The sequence below is a fragment of the Hemiscyllium ocellatum genome, chromosome 44 (assembly GCF_020745735.1).
Source record: "Hemiscyllium ocellatum isolate sHemOce1 chromosome 44, sHemOce1.pat.X.cur, whole genome shotgun sequence".
NCBI classification, from domain to species: domain Eukaryota; kingdom Metazoa; phylum Chordata; class Chondrichthyes; order Orectolobiformes; family Hemiscylliidae; genus Hemiscyllium; species Hemiscyllium ocellatum.
Window position 1 is genome coordinate 2,607,191 of NC_083444.1, and position 17,894 is coordinate 2,625,084.

Below are 17,894 nucleotides of genomic sequence, written 5' to 3' on the forward strand. Positions count from 1 at the left end.
CAAATTAATTCAGAGTATGTGGTCAGCGTATACAAGTTGGACTTAAGGGTTTGTTTCTATGCTGTGCTTCTCTATGACTGACTGCAGAGATTAGATTTGATCCGTTACTTTTGGGATTGCTTAGCTCTTGCTGTGTATGCTGTTCAGCATACTAGTCCTGTTGTTTGGTGGCTTCATCAGATTGACTCATTTTCAGGTGCTACTTCTGCATTCTCCATTGAACTACCAAATACCCATGGCTTGGTAGTAATGGATGAGTGGGGTGGCCAAGGCAGGCTGAGGTCACAGATTGTGCTGATAACCCACAGCACCTTGTGGACTCTTAGTCAAGTTACTAGATCTATTTGAAGTCCATCCCATTTAGCATGGTGATAATGCCACACAACACACTGGAGATCATTCTCAATGCAAAGGTGGAATTTCATCTCCAAAAGACAGTCAGTTACTTCTACTGATACTGCTGTGGACAAATGTATCTGTCAGACCCAACCAGTTGAGCGGTAGGGGTGCCGCTGAGCTACTTGTGAAATTGCCCACATGACATCATTCTACACCCTCAGAACTTCCTCCAATTGTTGCATATGGGTAAGTAATGATTCACCAGCCAAGAGAGGATGGGACATGGCATTCCTGTTTCCTTGGCTATGTTTAATCTGAAGCCATGAAACTTCATGCATTCTGGTCAATATTGCAGACTCCCAAGGGCAACTATCTCAACTGTATAACATGCTGGTGGGTCTGCCCTATTATTGGGGCAGGGCATTCAGGGATGGCAAGGATTGTGGGTGGGATAGGCACTCCGACATCATCAACCTATGCATTCATCAGGCTATTACTTGACAACTCTCCCAATTTTGGTACACCCCCACAATGTTACTCAGGAATACTTTGCCAGATCAACAGGGTTCAGACCATAAGACAGGAGCAGAAGGAAGGCCATTTGGCTCAATGTTGTTTCTGCTCTTCTTTCCCAGTGGTCTACCTAGTTTCATTCCTTTGATATTTGAGTGGTTAATGCAATGGTGTGACTAGCCAGGCTGTCAGACAGCAGCAGAGAGTCAACCATACTGCAGCAAGTCTGGAATCACATTTAAGCCAGAGCAGACAAACTGCTATTTCGCTTCCCTGAAGAGTTTAGTGGGCCAGATGCTTATTTCTGACACTGTACAGAACAACCTCCATTGTCCAAACAAAATGGGTGTGGAGTACTCTGTTCAGATAGCAGCAATAACAGGAACAGGGTTCTGATCCTGCTCCCACCAGGCCAAGAGGCTTGCTTAGTGTTAGTTTAAAAAAAACAGGAACTTGAGATATTGTTCTGATAATCCAAGATTTGGATAATTGATGTTCAGATAACAGAGGCTATTCTTGATTAACAGTTGTGAAACCATTCTCAATTCCACCATCTTTCATGGAGGGATTCAAACTCAGGTTACCAGAACATTGGACGACTTATACAGAAGCTCATGGTATGATAATATAACTAAGCCATCTTACACTGTCTGATTGACCTCAAACCTCCAACAGCTTAAACATCCTACCTCAAAACTGCCTGCCTTTTGGACCCACACCCACCCCTTGGGCCCCCCAAGTCACTCACATACACACCTGAAATGCATATGGAGTCTGATGTTACAAAAATCACAGCATGTCCACTTTTTAAAAAAAAATAGCTGCTTAAAAAAAGGGGCTTGAATGTGTTGATCTGTGGCATGCAGCCAAACAAGCAAATGGCACCACCTAAAGGTCAGGGAGGTGTCTGAAATCAGCTACAGAAAAAGGGAAGCTTTTGAGTTTACATGTTTCCATCCCAAGGTTGTAATGAAGCCCAAACTGATAGGTCTTCCTTGACACAAAGCTCTCTTGGAGATTGTTCCTCGGTAACAATGTATATCTTTGGTATAAGCTGGCTGATTGACCTCGGGACCATTTTAAACAAATCCAAAAACTTTTATCGTGCTCTGCATTTAGTACAACAGCAGCAGAGTTGGAGCAATTAGTGAAAGAATATGAAGACAGCAGTGCTGATTCTTATACCAAGTTTAATGTTCAATAATACATGACTTTATAAAGTGCAATAACCAAATCCAGGTGCACAAGAGAACAGACATAGGAGAGCCACTCACTGTACTGTGGCCATGAGGAATGAAGTGGGAAGCCCTATACAGGCACTATGCACACTCATCTGACAAATACTGAGCAACAAGATTACACAGCCCACACCATCAACATGCAGAGTAACAGCTCTCTGCACAGACATCATGAAGTGAAGGGTCATCACTACCCCCATAGGTTTTCCTACTCTGGAAAAACAAGGGTACAATTCCATATACATGTTAAGTCATCCCTGTTCCAAAGCAAAGTTAAGACCATTGAAGATTCCCAGGACAATGCATGTAAACAAATACAAATTTATTGAACAGCATTTAATAAATACTATACAGACAATGCAAGATTTGTACATGATCTCTGTCCGTGATTAGCACACATTTCAAGAATGATATCCCACACTCCACTCCGAATCCCAAAACATTATCCTGAAGTAAGCTGGCTTTACGTAGTTGGCAGACTTCAAACATCTGTGATACTTCCGGGTCCGCAAATACATGGTTACATGATGAAAAATATCTAATGCTACTACATCTAAGAGAAGACTGGGCCTGAAAAAGTACTTACCCAGAATCTTTAATGACCCCATAAGTATTTCCTCTCCCCCCTCCATTTCCAGTCTGAACCTTACAAGGAGGAAGGACGAGGAATTCTTCCAAAAGCAAGCTGATCACCAACAGTGTTGTACGCAATATGATCAGTTCTGAGCATCCAGACGACACTCAACACCGAGTTTAAAAAGAAAACCTTGACTGCAAGTAAGCCAGTCAGCATTCACAGCCTCAATCTCAGCCTCCGAAAACCTATCAGATCAGATCAGCAACATTCATTGGCATCTCATCCACAGTAGTGTTGTAGAATGACTCAATGTCACGAAGTGTTCGCCTGTCCTCTTCAGTGATCAGGTTGATGGCAACCCCTTTCCGTCCAAAGCGGCCCCCACGGCCAATTCTGCGAGGGTAGAGAGGGAGCACAAGGAGGCAAAGTGAGAGAGAGCGAGGGGCAAGGTGATACGATTACCTGCATAGAGGCAGAGGCACCAGCCAGTGGTGAAATAAAAACACACTGCTCACCACTTACCTGTGAATATAGTTCTCACGGTTGGAAGGCAGATCATAGTTGATAACCAAGGACACCTGCTGCACATCAATTCCACGAGCCTAAAATAAACCAGCCGCTCTATTAGTGATGGCAACAGACAGACATGGGACATTTCTTTTGATTTAACCAACCAATGCCAAACATTTCATTCTCCAGATACTGCCAGACCAGCTAGGTTCCTCCAGGCTGGGTTTCCATTTCAGCAGTTACAGTTAAGCAGTTCAGCAGTCAGCATCCAAAGCATGTCAACCATAGCCACCCAGACAGGCAAGGGCATTCACTGCACAGGGAGAGGACCCACTTCACTGAATGCTCTAGGCAAGGCTTTATAAAAAGCACTGTTGACTGTATATTTAGTGATCTTGGGCCAAGTCCAGAATCTACTGTGCAGTCAAGGCAAATGTTTCACCAAATCTACAAAATCCAAAGAATGTGGCACACAAGGCTCCCCTGAGCTCTACTTCAAACAATTCCAGCAAACCACCACAATACCAAGTCATGTACTCCTTCTGTGGTACAAGGCTGTTACCACTCTGATCTACTTGAACTCACCAGCAAGTCAGTAGTAATCAGCACACGGCTAGACCCAGACCGGAACTCTCTCATGATGAGATCCCTCTCCTTCTGTTCCATGTCACCGTGCTGCAAGAGACACAGACCATCAGTTGAACACAACAGAAGCAGCCACAACCTGATAATACATGGAACAGGAAGGAGAGAAAATAGGTGAAAGTGAGGACTGCAAATGCTAGAGATTAGAGTGTGGGTGCTGAAAAAGCACAGGGCAAGCAGCATCCAAGGAGCAGAATTGACGTTTCAGGCAAAAGCCCCTGAGGCTGGGCGCCTAAGGGGTAGAGATAAAGGAGGGGGAGTGGGGCTGGGAGTAGCTGAGTGCAATAGCTGGACAGGTAAGAGTGGAAAGAAGGAAACTTGTGAAATCCAGTGATGCCAGGGGGTTGGAGGGTCCAGAGGTGTAAGAGGAGACATTCTTCCTCCAGGACTCAAATGGTTGAGTTGCGATGGAGACCCAGGAATTACATATCCTTCGAGTGGGAAGGGCAAGTTGAAACATTCAGCCATGGATGGTGGGGGTTGGTTGGTACAAGCGTCCTGGAGATGTTCTCCGAAGCACTCTGCAAGTAGGCGTCCTGTCTCCCCAGTGTAGAGGAGACCACACCGGGAGCAATGTGTACACTAAACGTGGGGAAGTGCAGATGAAACGTTTAGATTTGAGGGGCTCCTCTCTGCCTTGGAGAGAGGTTGGGGGAGGGCAGGGGAGTGTAGGCAGAGATTTTGCAATTCCTGCAGTGGCAGGGGAAGATGGGATTTTGGCAGGAAGAGGGCAGCATAGGAGAGAAAATACCTAATGGAAAACAACCACCCCCAGACTTGGTCATTAGATTGCTACAAACAGGGGCAGGCTATTTTAATAATGGAATACAACGTTTATGAATTGAAGTGCAATTAATTGATTATTCTTACCAGAGCAGAAACAGTGAAATCTCGTGCAAGCATTTTCTCAGTCAGCCAATCCACTTTTCTCCTGGTGTTGATGAATATAACAGCCTGTGTGATGGTGAGAGTCTCATACAGATCACACAAAGTGTCAAGCTTCCATTCCTTGAGACAAAAATAGGAAGTTAAGATCATGACAAACTCCATACTCTCATACTCTAAGTTCACACCCCCAGCACCAAGAGGCACTCTTACACGATTTTGCTCACCCTGTCAACTGCATTTTAGTTGCATAAAAACACTGACATTGTAATCCACAGTGGAGTGCAGCTGGTCTCTCTACCAGAGAGCTGAAATCCAGTAGGGCACAAAGCCATGCAGAAACAAACAGCTTTCTGGAGGCTGAATTGGACTGGAACTCTCAACTGAAGCAGAGGTCCCAATGTATCTCACCTCTCGCTCCACATTAATGTAGAACTGCCTGATTCCCTCCAGCGTCAACTCCTCTTTCTTCACAAGAATGCGAATTGGGTCACGCATGAATTTCTTGGTCACTTCCAGCACATCAGAAGGCATTGTGGCAGAAAGCAAAACCACCTAGAAGATATAGAAGACTGTATTCAAACACTGATCAGCACTCAGTTAGCTCTTTTGGCGAGTGTGCCACCACATCAACAGGCAAAAGCACTGGACATTAAGAAAGAGGTCCACTTCTCCCAAGTCAATGTGGGTGGGACATTAATCTATGTCCCAACAAATCCAACTGTCATTGATAAGAACATCAGAATTAACCAATGTTCCCAGCTACAGCAGGATGCTTGCAAAGGACAATTTATACATTAGTAACATAGAAGTAGCTGGAACTAGGAGGAATGAATCTTTCAAGCCTAGTGGCAGATGGATGCAAAAAACCCAAGTTATTCAGATCCAATGTGCCTGATATTTCACCAATTTATCCTGAACAGCATCTGCAGGATGGGTCCTCCAAGTTGCCAGGAATACCCATTTCAGTCACCAACTCATTTTAGAGAGGACTGCAAACATGATTTAAACTGTACAAGTGTCCTGCTCCAGCAAACAGCTGCTGTACCTGAATGGATGTGTTGAGTTTCTGGAATATTTCATAGATTTGGTCCTTGAACCCTCTACTCAACATTTCGTCTGCTTCATCCAAAACAAACATCTTGATGTATCTTGTAGCTAAAAGTTAAAATAAAACTGTTAAAACAAGTCAATTCATCGCTAAAGAGATCTCTCCACCACCACACCCTGCCCCCCAACCCCCAAAACAAGCCCAACAATACCCTGAACCCACACCACCACCCCCCCCATTAAAAGGTGCCATCATTTCATTTATAAAAAAAAATTAGTCACTTCACGAGAGAAAAGGAGCAATGGTCTGAAAGTGGGATTTCAAATAAGCCAGTTGGACTGTAGCCTGATGCCATGACTTCAAAGACAACGATCCTGCTCAAGATCAACTTTAGGTTGGAGTCAAAAACAGGGACTGCTTTTAATGAGCTGCTTCTTACACTGATGTACATGCAGGTAGCAAGCACTTGAGATATTCAAAGTAAACTCTATAAAGCTTGGTTTCCCATCAACTAACCAGGTTGTACCCACTACCTGCATTCACCAGTCACTACCTCAACATTCTGCTACTCCCTAGTCCTAAGGGTTATCCAAAAGTGTCAACTCCTGATACTGCCTGGCTTGCTGTGCTCTTCCAGCCTCTTGTGTGCCTTCCATAAAGCTCGAGACACTTCTACAATCTCCCAAATTAAACTCTTCCCACCCATGTACTTACAAAGATGCTGCCGGTTCATCATATCAAATACACGGCCTGGAGTCCCAACCACAATGTGTGGAGCCTCCAGCTGAAATTTCTGCATGTCCGATCGGATACTGGTGCCACCGATACAGGAGAAGCAGGTCCCACCCATGTAATCACCCAAAGCCACTATGACCTTCTGAATCTAAGAAAATAAAAAGAGAGAAAAAGAAAATAAAGCTTACCTAGGAGTTTTCTGTACATTGCAAGAACTCTACAAAGGAGAGAGGCTTACAAATCCAAAGATCTGCTCTGAGAGCAATGCGATTGTGTGCGCATTTTTAAATGTCTGTACTAGCCATGGGCCACAACCAAGTTAAAGTTACATGCAGAAACAAACTAAAGTCTGCAAGCGAAAACAAAACACTTACCTGTAGGGCAAGTTCCCTCGTTGGGGCTAACACCAAGGCTTGTGTCTCCTTCAGGCCCACATCTAACTGCTGCAAGATAGAGATGGCAAACGTGGCAGTTTTTCCTGTACCCGACTGTGCCTGGGCAATGACATCATACTCTAGAAGAGGGGAAGATAGGCCACAAGTTACTTTCTCCCGTTCAATGCAACTGCTCAGGAATCTGGGGCAGAAAGCTCCCATTACTAAGTCTAACTCTCAACCTGCTCATCTCCCACCTTGGTTCCATTGCAGTGGACTTGCTCCCCTTTACAATAATGATCAGGTGCTTGCATGCAATTATCTTGTGACCATAGTATGAACCAGTGTAGATTCACTGTTGGAACACACTGGGATGAATAATGGATTCATTAGTATACCCCAAATCAGATTAAGTCACAGTACCACAGCAAACGGTACCTCCTTGCCCAATGACTGGGGATAAACTGGAAACCAGCACAAAGCATTGTAATACAAATTACAATGTATCATGCTGCATGCTAAAACAATTCCTCACGTTATGAAACCCATCCCTATGAGGTCTCTGCACATCCAGGAATGAACTTCCAAACACATGGTAGTGCCAACCATTCTCGAGAAGCACTCAATGCTGTGATCACCTTGTTACTAAACATGCCCCTGTGACTGGCCAGGAAACAGCAGTGCAATCCCTACCCCTGATGCAGGGAAGAATGGCTCGCTGCTGGATGGCAGATGGCTTCTCAAAACCATAGGCGTAGATTCCACGGAGCAGGTTTTCCCGAAGGTTCATGTCATCAAAGTTATCGACAATCTCAGTCCAGTTGCTCTGCAAATGCAAGCAATCAAAATGTCAATGGAAGCAAAGCAATGCTTTGGCTCAACTGTATCAGCCTTCAAGCCCTCAAGATTCACTGATCATAAGAGAAACTCTAGAAAACACCAGAAGGGTCCTCTCCAGTGTTAAAACATACCAACAGCCACAGAGAAAACAAAAGACAAATCTGTAGACACTTCCAGATGGAAATCAGCTTTTGATTTCACAATGGTCCTCCATGAAGCAATCACTCAGTCACACCAAAGACATGGGGGCGTAAGAACAGGACAAAGAGCCACTGTAGAGATCTCACCAAGAGTGGTCTCCTACTACACTACATCTCAATGAACAACAGAGCCAAACAGGCAAATGCTGATTTCGAAGTGGAGAAATTAATACTAGGGCCCCTTGCACTAGATAGGTGTGCCCATTTGGGACCAAGATGAGAACTTTCCCCAGAGGTTAAATGGTTTTTGAATTCCCTTCCCCAGGATATGCAGATTCACAGTGTAATAAATTTCAGTATACATGGTCTCATGCAACATCTTGTGACCATAGTATGAACCAGTGTAGATTCATTACAACACACTGGGATGAACATGGATTCATTAGTATACCCCAACGGAGACCAAATTACAGTACCACAGCAAAAAGGTACCTCCTTGCCAAATGAATGGGGCCACACCAAGTGTTAAGCGAACAAGGCCACATGGAAATACAGTCTAGCATACACATTATTGCAACTGTACAAAACTACTCACCAACACATTCAGTCCATAGCCTCATTTCACTCACCTCAATAACACCCTCAGGTTCCATTCTATCAGGTCCACCATGATCATTAGATCTGAAAAGCAAAATCAGTAAGTGTCTTGTTACACCCTGCCACATTTCAAATCAAGACAACATTTTAAGAAATTCAACACTGGTACACAATTGCTCAGTATTAAAAAGGTGGGAATGCAAATAAGAGTGAGGATTCCAAGACCCAAGATGCAACAGACATGATTGGGAACAGGAAAAGAAAAGGAAATGACCACAAAGGAGAGATTGACAGGGTCATTGCAGTGTTCAAATGGTGTAATAACACATTAGCAATCAGAAGCTGAACTTCCACTTACAAAACAAGCTGACAAGTATTACACAAGATTTATAAGAAAGGGGAAGATTTTCACCTCTATGGAGCAAACATTGCTCAGACAATGGCTCAAATCGCTGATTCCTGATGTCCCCAAATAGGATGGGGAAGTTAGTCTCAAGAGACTGACCAGGCAATCAAACGCCACTGACACCTCTTCAGGGTTTGGTCACAGCCATGTCTACTTCATGAAACCCCATTAAGGACCATGTAACCCTAACTCCTTAAACCTCTCCCCTCTTTCCCCCCTCCCCCCCCAACAGGATATTACTGTATCCCTGTACAACTCCTTAAACCTTCCAATGGCATTATCACACCCTTGTCTAACTCAAAGCTGCACCTGTAGAATTCCTCAAGACCTATTTAACCACCGTTTAATTTCTTAAAAATGCTCCCTGACTGGTTATCACCCCTCACCCCGTGTACCGTTTCGTAAGCCCCATCTCTACCCGCAAACTTATAACTTGCTCAACCCTCTCCACCCAGTATCATCACACCCCTGTGTCTCAAACCCTTTGCGCCGGTTGTCGTCAGGCCTCTCTATATAATGCATCATACATCTTCCTTCTCTCCCGCCGCCCCCCTCCAACCTAACTTGGAAGAGATGCGGAAGTGAGCACGCATGCGTAGCGCGGGGACCATGCGGACTCCACGGCGCGGGTTTGGAGGCGGGAGGTGCAGCGCAGCGCCTGCGCACTGGCGAGACGCGTGGCCCAGCCCACTCTTCCCCCCCACCTCCAGAAAGTGCCCGGTTGGAGAGGATGCACGAGGGGGAACACAACTGCGCAAGCGCAGTGCGGCACCCCCCCCCACAAAGTGCCCGGTTGGAGAAGCTGCACGAGGGGGAACACAACTGCGCAGGCGCAGTGCGGCACCCGCCCCAGAAAGTGCCCGGTCGGAGAGGACGCACGAGGGGGGAACACATCTGCGCAGGCGCAGTGCGGCACGAGCCGGCGTTCTCCTTTAAAGAACAGCCCCCCCCCCACGAATTGCACCCCCCCCATCCCGACCACAATCTCCCGCCATGTGCGGGTGCCGGTAAATACCACCATAGGGGGAAGAATGGGGGGGGTTGAAAAAAATGACCCCCTCCATTTTATATGATGCGGGGGCAAGCTCTGACACACCATCCCCCCCACCCCCGCCCCAATTCGGACGGTCCGCCGCCCGTTCGAATACAAAATAAAACGGCCGTTGGTTCTAACCGACCAACCGCTCGCGGGCGAGACACGGAGACACGAGGTAAGGCCAAGTCAAAAGCCATCGTCCCCCCACTCAATTCTATTTTGAGAGAGGAAAAAATATATAATAAAAAAGAAATAAGTTTTGACGGGAGCGGTGTTTAAAGGGAAAACCGAGACGACAGCAACAGGAAAATCTCCCTTTTTCTCCCCCTCTGCCATTCCCAGCGTCCGGCCATTTTGTGGCACGGTTTTTTTTCCCTAACTCATGTCATTCAACACGAATCCGATTTATGAATGGAGACCGATTCCGTTCACCAGCCCTTTTCTTTAAGGCATTCTCCCGCCCCCTGTTTCTGATACCTGTATTCCGCGCCGTCTTCTGACATTATAAATTTTCCGTTTTTAAAGGTTGGATAGCGACAAAGACTTTTAATTAATTTTTTTCTCTCTCTTTTTAAACACGCCTTCAACCGCCGCGCCCGCCACAGCAGAGAGAGCGGGGGCGACGCTGCTTCTCCCTCTTATAGGCGGCCGGCGGGCGCAGTCGAACCTGCTGGCCGCCCCGGCCCCGCCCACCCCGACCCGTCGATTGGCGCTGTCCCCCGTCGCTCAGCGCGTGACCTGGCCCTGATTGGTCCCGCGGACGTCCGGTCCCGCCCACCCTCAGCGGCGACGTCCCGTCGCCCCGCCCTGATCAACATGTTCGGTCGACACGTCGCGAATTGATCACTTCCGGAAAGAGAGACAGAGACCCAGAAAAAATGCCATTTTAAAAGAATTGTTTCAGGCCCGCTGGGCGCGAAGTTCACCGCTTTACAACCATCTTTTGTTTGGGCATCTGAGAAATGCCTCTCTCCCAGATTTAGCGTGTGATGGATTAAATGGGTATTCCCACTCTTTGAGGTGACCACGTGTCTGGGACATCTCGTCACAAAGTCCCATTCATTAGCAAACAAAGGAATGTGAGCTGACATTCTGGCCCCAGTGAGGTGCAGAATGCCTGCAAGTCGAGCAGCAGTTGTACAAAGAAAATTTGGTACCCTCCTGGCTAGGTTAGACTTGCCTACCCGGGACTTGGGTGGAGGAATTAAGAGTAGTACTTGTAAATTAACGTACCAAAACTCCATTTTGAAGTATGCAAGATGACTCAGACTTGCTGGTCTCTCTTGGGTTAAGAAGGGACTCCATGAAGTTTCACCAGACTGATTCTCGACTTAGGGATTAGGTGATTGGCCTAGGAGCAGTTTATATCTCGGACAGTGAAAAGGCTTTCAAAGAAAGTGGGACATTCTTTAGGTAGACTTGCAGTTTTAACAAAAGGTTAGTTCTGTCTCTCCACAGGTGCTGTCAGTGTCAGTGTAATTGACTGCCCCAGATTTTTGTTAAAAATCACACAATACCATGTTATAGTCCAACAGGTTTATTTGGAAGTACAAGCTTTCGGAGTGCTGCTCCTTAGGTAGCTAGCGGGACAGGATCATAGGACACAGAATTTATAGTAAAAGATCAAAGTGTTATACAATTGATGCAAAGTATTGAACAAGGAGAAAGTAAGGGCTGCAGATCAGAGTTGAGAGTATGGTACTGGAAAAGCATAGCAGGTCAGGCAGCATCCAAGGAGCAGGAGAATCGACATTTTGGGCATAAGCTCTTCAGGTGTATTGAACAAACCTAGATTCCTGTTATGTCTTTAATCACTTAGAATAAGGATGCAGGTTTAGATTGATTAATATGTAAATCCCAGAACTTCTTTCAAGTCACAGTACTGAGATAACTTAAGGTTTTATTAAAAATAAGTGAGATTGTGTGAATATCCTATGAGTTGACCTTTGGGCCAATTGGAGACATATTTTGTCCTGGTCAGCACCCCTACACCTTGTTCAAGACCATAGCTAGCACTGACACTGTTCAAGTTCACACCAGCATTTCTGATAGCACACAGTGTCCCTTATTCTCAGCCAGAGTTTGTCACCTAGGTCATCTATGGTGTGTCTACAACCGTGAAAATTAGAATTAGCTAAAATTTGGCAAATGGAGTTTAACACGAAAAGCTTGAGGTTATCGGTTTTGGTCAGAGGAACAGAAAGGCAACTTATTATCTAAATGGAGAGAAATGTCAGAGTGCTTCATGCTCTGGGTTTCCTTGAGCATGAAATCACAGAAAACTGTGTTAAAAAGGTAGGTAAATGGAATTTTGGCACCCACTGCTAAAGGATAAATAAGTAAGTAATTGTTGCTGCAACTGTAAAAGGCATTACTGAGACTGGACCTCGAGTACTTTGTTTAAATGTGGGCCAGCCCGTAAGGAGGGGTGTAATGTATTGGAGACAATTCGGAGGATTGATTCCAGATATGAGGGATTTGTGTTATGAAGAGCTTTTGAGTAGTTGAGGTCTATATTGCCAAGGGTCCAGAAGAATGAGAGGTGATCAACTAGAAGTGTGAAAAATTCTAAAAGGGATTGAGAGTATACATGGAAAGGATGTTTCCTCATAGGGCAGTCTAAGATGAGAGGGCATTGTTTTAAATCTGCTTACCACTTACCCTAAAACTGAGATGAAGAGAACTTTTCTCAGAGTTGTTAATGTGTGAAATTCACTACCTTATAAGTGCAATGGATGCTACAACAGAGTAAATTTGAGGAGAGAGACAGAGGTTTTAATTAGTAACAGGTTGAAGGGCTATAGTAAGTGGAGTTGAGGTAGAGATGAGATCAGCCATGATCGTATTGAATGGTGGAACAGGCTCAAAGGGCTGAGTGGTCCTAGTTCTTATGTTCTTAGAAGCAAGAGTCATTCAGCTTCTCAAGCCAGCTCTGTGATTTGATAAGAACGTGGTTAATCTGAATGGAATGCTCTGCCCCAGAGGGCAGTGGAGACCCAGTCTCTGGATTCATTTAAGAAAGAGTTGGATAGAGCTCTCAAAGATAGTGGAATCAAGGGTTATGGAGATAAGGCAGGAAGCGGATACTGATTAGGAATGATCAGCCATGATCATATTGAATGGTGGTGCAGGCTCAAAGGGCTGAATGGCCTACTCCTGCACCTATTGTCTATTGAGTGTGGCCTCAACCCACTTTACTACTGGTCCCTTGTTAACCGTTGACTCCCTTGTCAATCAAGTGTCTTGCTAAAATAGAAACAGTCTTCGAGGAGAAAGTGAGGTCTGCAGATGCTGGAGATCAGAGCTGAAAATGTATTGTTGGAAAAGCGCAGCAGGTCAGGCAGCATCCAAGGAACAGAAAATTAGTTTCCTGTTCCTTGGATGCTGCCTGACCTGCTGCACTTTCCAGCAACACATTTTCAAAATAGAAACCGTGTCAAGCAGCATTTGTTGATAGAGAAACAGTTAACGTTTCAAGCCTGATACTGAAGGAAAGCAGAAATGTGGATTTTATGTTGTAGAGAAAGATGGGGAGCATCAAGTGAAACAAAATGGTTGTAGAGAAGCAAATTAGATCTAGATTAGGAGTTAATAGCAGAATATTCATCAGCTGTTCTGAGTGCAAAATCATGCAAAATAAAAATGGCTGAATTAACCAAAATGGTGGGCAGAGTTCATGTTCTGACACTCTTGAACTCAACATTGAATCCAAAATGTAAGTGCCTAAATGATAAATGAGGTACTATTCATTTAGCTTGAACCAGACTTCACTGGCACACTGCTGTAGACCTAGGGGAGATAAGAGTAAGACAGGATATTGAAATAGCAAGCAGCCAGAAAGTTGTGGTTATGCTTGCAGGTTGAGTGGAGACTTTCTGCAAAGTGGTCACCCAGTCTGCCTTTGGGTCTTGCTAATGTTGAGGAGACCACATTATGAACAGTGAATGGAGTAGAGTAGATTGAAGGAAGTATATTAGAGGTAGGAAAACACCAGGTGGATAAAAATCCTTTTTTTGGCTATAGATTCTATTCGATTATCTGTCCACCCCTTGTTATCCAATGTCATTTACTGAGCTGAAAATGTGTTGCTGGTGAAAGCACAGCAGGTTAGGCAGCATCCAAGGAACAGGAAATTCGACGTTTCGGGCCAGAGCCCTTCATCAGGAAATCAAAGGCTTGATTTCCTGATGAAGGGCTCTGGCCCGAAACGTCGAATTTCCTGTTCCTTGGATGCTGCCTAACCTGCTGTGCTTTAACCAGCAACACATTTTCAACTCTGATCTCCAGCATCTGCAGACCTCACTTTTTACTATCCAATGTCATTTAACCTGGCTAAGATTGCCTTGCATGATAGTTGTTTAATTATTGAACATTGAAATAACTGCAAAGGGAAGGAATGTGATTTGATCTTTAATCAAGAGGTGCTATAAAGGTACATTGAGCCGAGGAGGGTTAATCATTTAGCTGAAGCAGTGCACGAATCAGTGGATAGCCAGTGATCACACATGTGGCTTTGCATAGCACACCCAGGCATGCTTCTTCAATCTTTAAGATCCAAATGGATGGTGGAATATGGAAAACAATTACAAGATGGTTTTCAGCAAGCCTTTGTCCCAGGAGTCTGAGAGAAAATTTAGTCTCGCAAAACAATGGTTGAAATGAGCCAAGTAGTAAACATCTCAAATGTCAAGACCATGCTGGCACATTACAAAGTGTGTTGCATAAACCCTCTCACCATCGAAAAGGTACTTGCTGCTTCTCGCACTGATGAGGGAAATGGAGATGATAATGGCTTGAGGCATGGTTTGTGAACCATCCTATGTCACCAGAGTTTGATGTACATTAGTCAGAGGAGAAAAACCTGTTGTTAAACACTTTAATCTATATCTTGAAACCATACAGTTAGGGACATGCTGGTAATGTACTCCTCTGCATAGCGTGTGATGCTGCTGCCTGTTCTATTCCTGTCCACATAGCAAGTGCTTGCATTTGCACTGTTTAGGTAAAACTTAAGAGCAGGAAGAGGCCATTCAGCCTCTTAATCCTTCTTTATCATTCTAGCTCGTAGCTGATTTACCTCAACATCATTTTCCTGCACTCTTTTTTTTCTCTATTCCTTGACAGCTTTAATAACTGGAAATCAATTGATCGCTGTCTTGGATATACTTGAGGACTGAACCTCCACAGTTCTCTTGGGTAGAGAATTTCAAATACTCATCACCCTCTGGTCAATTTCACCTTATTCCCAAACAGCCTGCCCTTTATTTTGAGACTTTACTGGGTTCTACTCGTTCTACAGCTACTGTTAAGCCTAACTAACTAATGATTACTGGATGATCCTACATCAAGGAAAGGGGAACAAACATTCCAAGTGATAAAAAAAATTGCAACTGAACCAAGACTCGGAGGCAGACCGGCTCTGTTGATTCCCAAGGTATAATAAGAACAATCAACTGATGCGCTTGAATGATTGATCAATCCGGATGGTCACTGATTACTGGTTTCTTGTATAGTACACTGTTCACCCTCAACTTTTGCCAAATTGTTTTTCCTAAAGCTATTTGAACTCAGTGAAGTGTCTCTGTCCTTCTGTAAACAAAAAGCAGTGACCCCTCACTGTAGCATCCATCAGTAGGTTCAGAGAAACCAAGCCTTTGAATCAAAGTCCATTCCATATTAACATTTAAAAAAAATAGTTCACAGCATGTGAACATCATCGAGTAGGTCAGCATTTTAAGCTCATATTTAATCTCCAATGAAAATGGCAGCAAGTTGCTGCCTTGTACCACCACAGTCCCTGTGGTAAAGTGACACACACACTGTTTTTAGGAAGGAAGTTTCAGGATTTTGACCTAATGACAGTGAAGGAACAGCCAAAATCTTTCAAAGTCACGAAGAGGGACTTGCAAGTTGTGGTGTTCCCATGTACCTGCTGTCAGAAAAGCCTTAGTGACTTACTGAGGCATATCCTGTACAAGGTACACACTGCAGGCACTGGACATTGGTGATGGAAGGAGTGGATTTTGAATGTGGTGAATGGGATGCCAACCAACCTGATTTGGAGTTTCCTGAGCTTTGTTGGTGCTTCATCCAACCAGACAAATGTAGAGTATTTAGGGCGGCACGGTGGCTCAGTGGTTAGCACTGCTGCCTCTCAGCATCAGGGATCTTGATTAGATTCCACCCTCTGGCAAGTGTATTAGGAATTTGCACATTTCCCCCACGTGTGGGTGGGTTTCCTCTCACAGGTCTGAGGGGAAAGATGTGCAGGTCATGCTAAATTGTCCCAAAGTGTACAAAGATGAGCAGACTAGGTGGGTTAGCCATGGGAAGTGCAGGATTACAGGGATGGGGTAGGTGGATGCTTTTTGGAAGGTTGGTGCAATGTGTCGTATGACTTGCTACCACATTGTAGGGATTCTATGACTCTAGTATTCCATTATACACTTGACCTGTGTTTGTATATGGTGCACAGGCAACGGGGGGAAACAAGAGGGGAGTTACTTGCTACAGGATTCCTAGCCTGTGACTTGACCTCTTGGCCACAGTATTTACTGTTGATTACTGGTTCAGTTCAATTTCTATTCAATAGTAAACCCCACCATGTTGATAATGGAGAATTCAATGATGATTTGCAACATAACATTTACAATGTTAGTTATCGATTGTCAGACCAAACCTGAATTTGTCCAAGTCTTGCGGCATTTCCACATGGACTCGTTTTGTATTTGAGGAATTGCAAATGGTACAGAATGAGCAGCCCCACTTCTGACTATAATGATGGAGGGAAGATCATTGATGAAGCAGCAAAAAAATAGTTGGCCTCGAGTCTAACTGTTAAAAACAGTATCAGGAGAACTATAGGAACGGTCACCTTTAAAGGCAGGGAGGAACAAAGTTAAGCCTTTTAGTCTCTTTAAATTGAAAATGCTTGCAGCAGAATGTTCATGCGTTGACACAGTAATCTGTGAGTCATTAAACATAGGTTAATTCTGATGATTCATGATGGTATGCTTTGCCAGAACAGAATTTAATTTTAAAAGGAGCTAAGCTATAGGAACCAGGTAACTCAGCAGGAAGAGACACAAATACATTTATGGGTGATTGCAGCACAATTTTCTTCCCCTCACTGCAAAACGCAAGTGTAAAATGCCCATCTAATCCAGTTTAGAGACCATACCTTCAGTAGGCCAGAAAATTGTAAGAAAAACACCACGTTGCAGTACCCAAGGTGCACATTTTAATACAATTTTAAAGGCAGCCAAGTTATAATATCGGAAGCATGGCAGCCAATTTTCAGACAGCAAGGTCTGTTAAACAATATGATTCAAACAGGTTTTGACAGGGTAAAGACAGGAAGGATGTTCCCAGTGACTGGGGAATCCAGAACCAGGGATCACAGTTGAAGGTTACAGGGAAGGGCATTTAGGACTGAGATTAGGAGACATTTCTTCACTCAGATTGGTCAGTCTGTGGAATTCTCTACCACAAAGTGTTAGAGGCCAAAACATTGAATAAGAATAAAGACCAATGTAACACAGGAACAGGCCGTTTGGCCCTCCAAGTCTGCGCCGACAATTTTTGTACGGAAGGGCAAAATGTGTCTTCACTTACAGGATCCGGTTCCCTGTATTCCCTTCCTATTCATGTCCTTGTCCAGGTGCTGCTTGAATGCTGCTATTCTGTCTGCTCCCAGCACCTCTGGCAGTGTATACCAGACACTCCCCATCCTGTGTGTGAGAAACCTGCCTCGCACTAAACATACCCCCACCCCCACGCCTTGAACCTGTGCCCCCTAGTAAGTGACCCCTCCACCCTGGAGAAAAAGCCTCGTACTTCCCACTCTATCCATACAAGTCACAATCTTTTAAACTTCTATCAGGTCACCCTCGACCTCCTGCATTTCAGTGAAAACAAACCCAGTCTATCCAACCTTTCTTCATTGCTAAAATCCCTGATACCAGGCAACGTCCTGGTAAACATTTTCTGGACCCTCTCCAAAACATCC

General features: G+C 44.6%; 1 protein-coding gene across 1 annotated transcript; it reads right to left on the reverse strand.

Moving 5' to 3' along the window:
- Nucleotides 1-2,025: 2,025 nt before the first annotated feature.
- LOC132835138 (eukaryotic initiation factor 4A-I-like) lies at nucleotides 2,026-10,511 on the reverse strand. Its single transcript, XM_060854458.1, has 11 exons — nucleotides 10,364-10,511; nucleotides 8,477-8,528; nucleotides 7,561-7,693; nucleotides 6,868-7,007; nucleotides 6,473-6,641; nucleotides 5,756-5,865; nucleotides 5,119-5,262; nucleotides 4,693-4,830; nucleotides 3,763-3,852; nucleotides 3,190-3,269; nucleotides 2,026-3,060 (listed from the first exon to the last, which is right to left on the reverse strand). Exons 1-11 carry the CDS (start codon nucleotides 10,387-10,389, stop codon nucleotides 2,916-2,918), a joined length of 1,227 nt encoding a protein of 408 aa, XP_060710441.1. The 5' UTR covers nucleotides 10,390-10,511; the 3' UTR covers nucleotides 2,026-2,915.
- Nucleotides 10,512-17,894: the final 7,383 nt, after the last annotated feature.

Coding starts and splice junctions, on each gene's coding strand:
- LOC132835138 (XM_060854458.1), bottom strand. CDS start 10,389: ATGTCAGAAGACGGCGCGGAATACAG. Junction 8,529..10,363: donor GAAGACGGCGCGGAATACAG/GTATCAGAAACA, acceptor TTTGCTTTTCAG/ATCTAATGATCATGGTGGAC. Junction 5,263..5,755: donor AACTCAACACATCCATTCAG/GTACAGCAGCTG, acceptor TATATCTTCTAG/GTGGTTTTGCTTTCTGCCAC.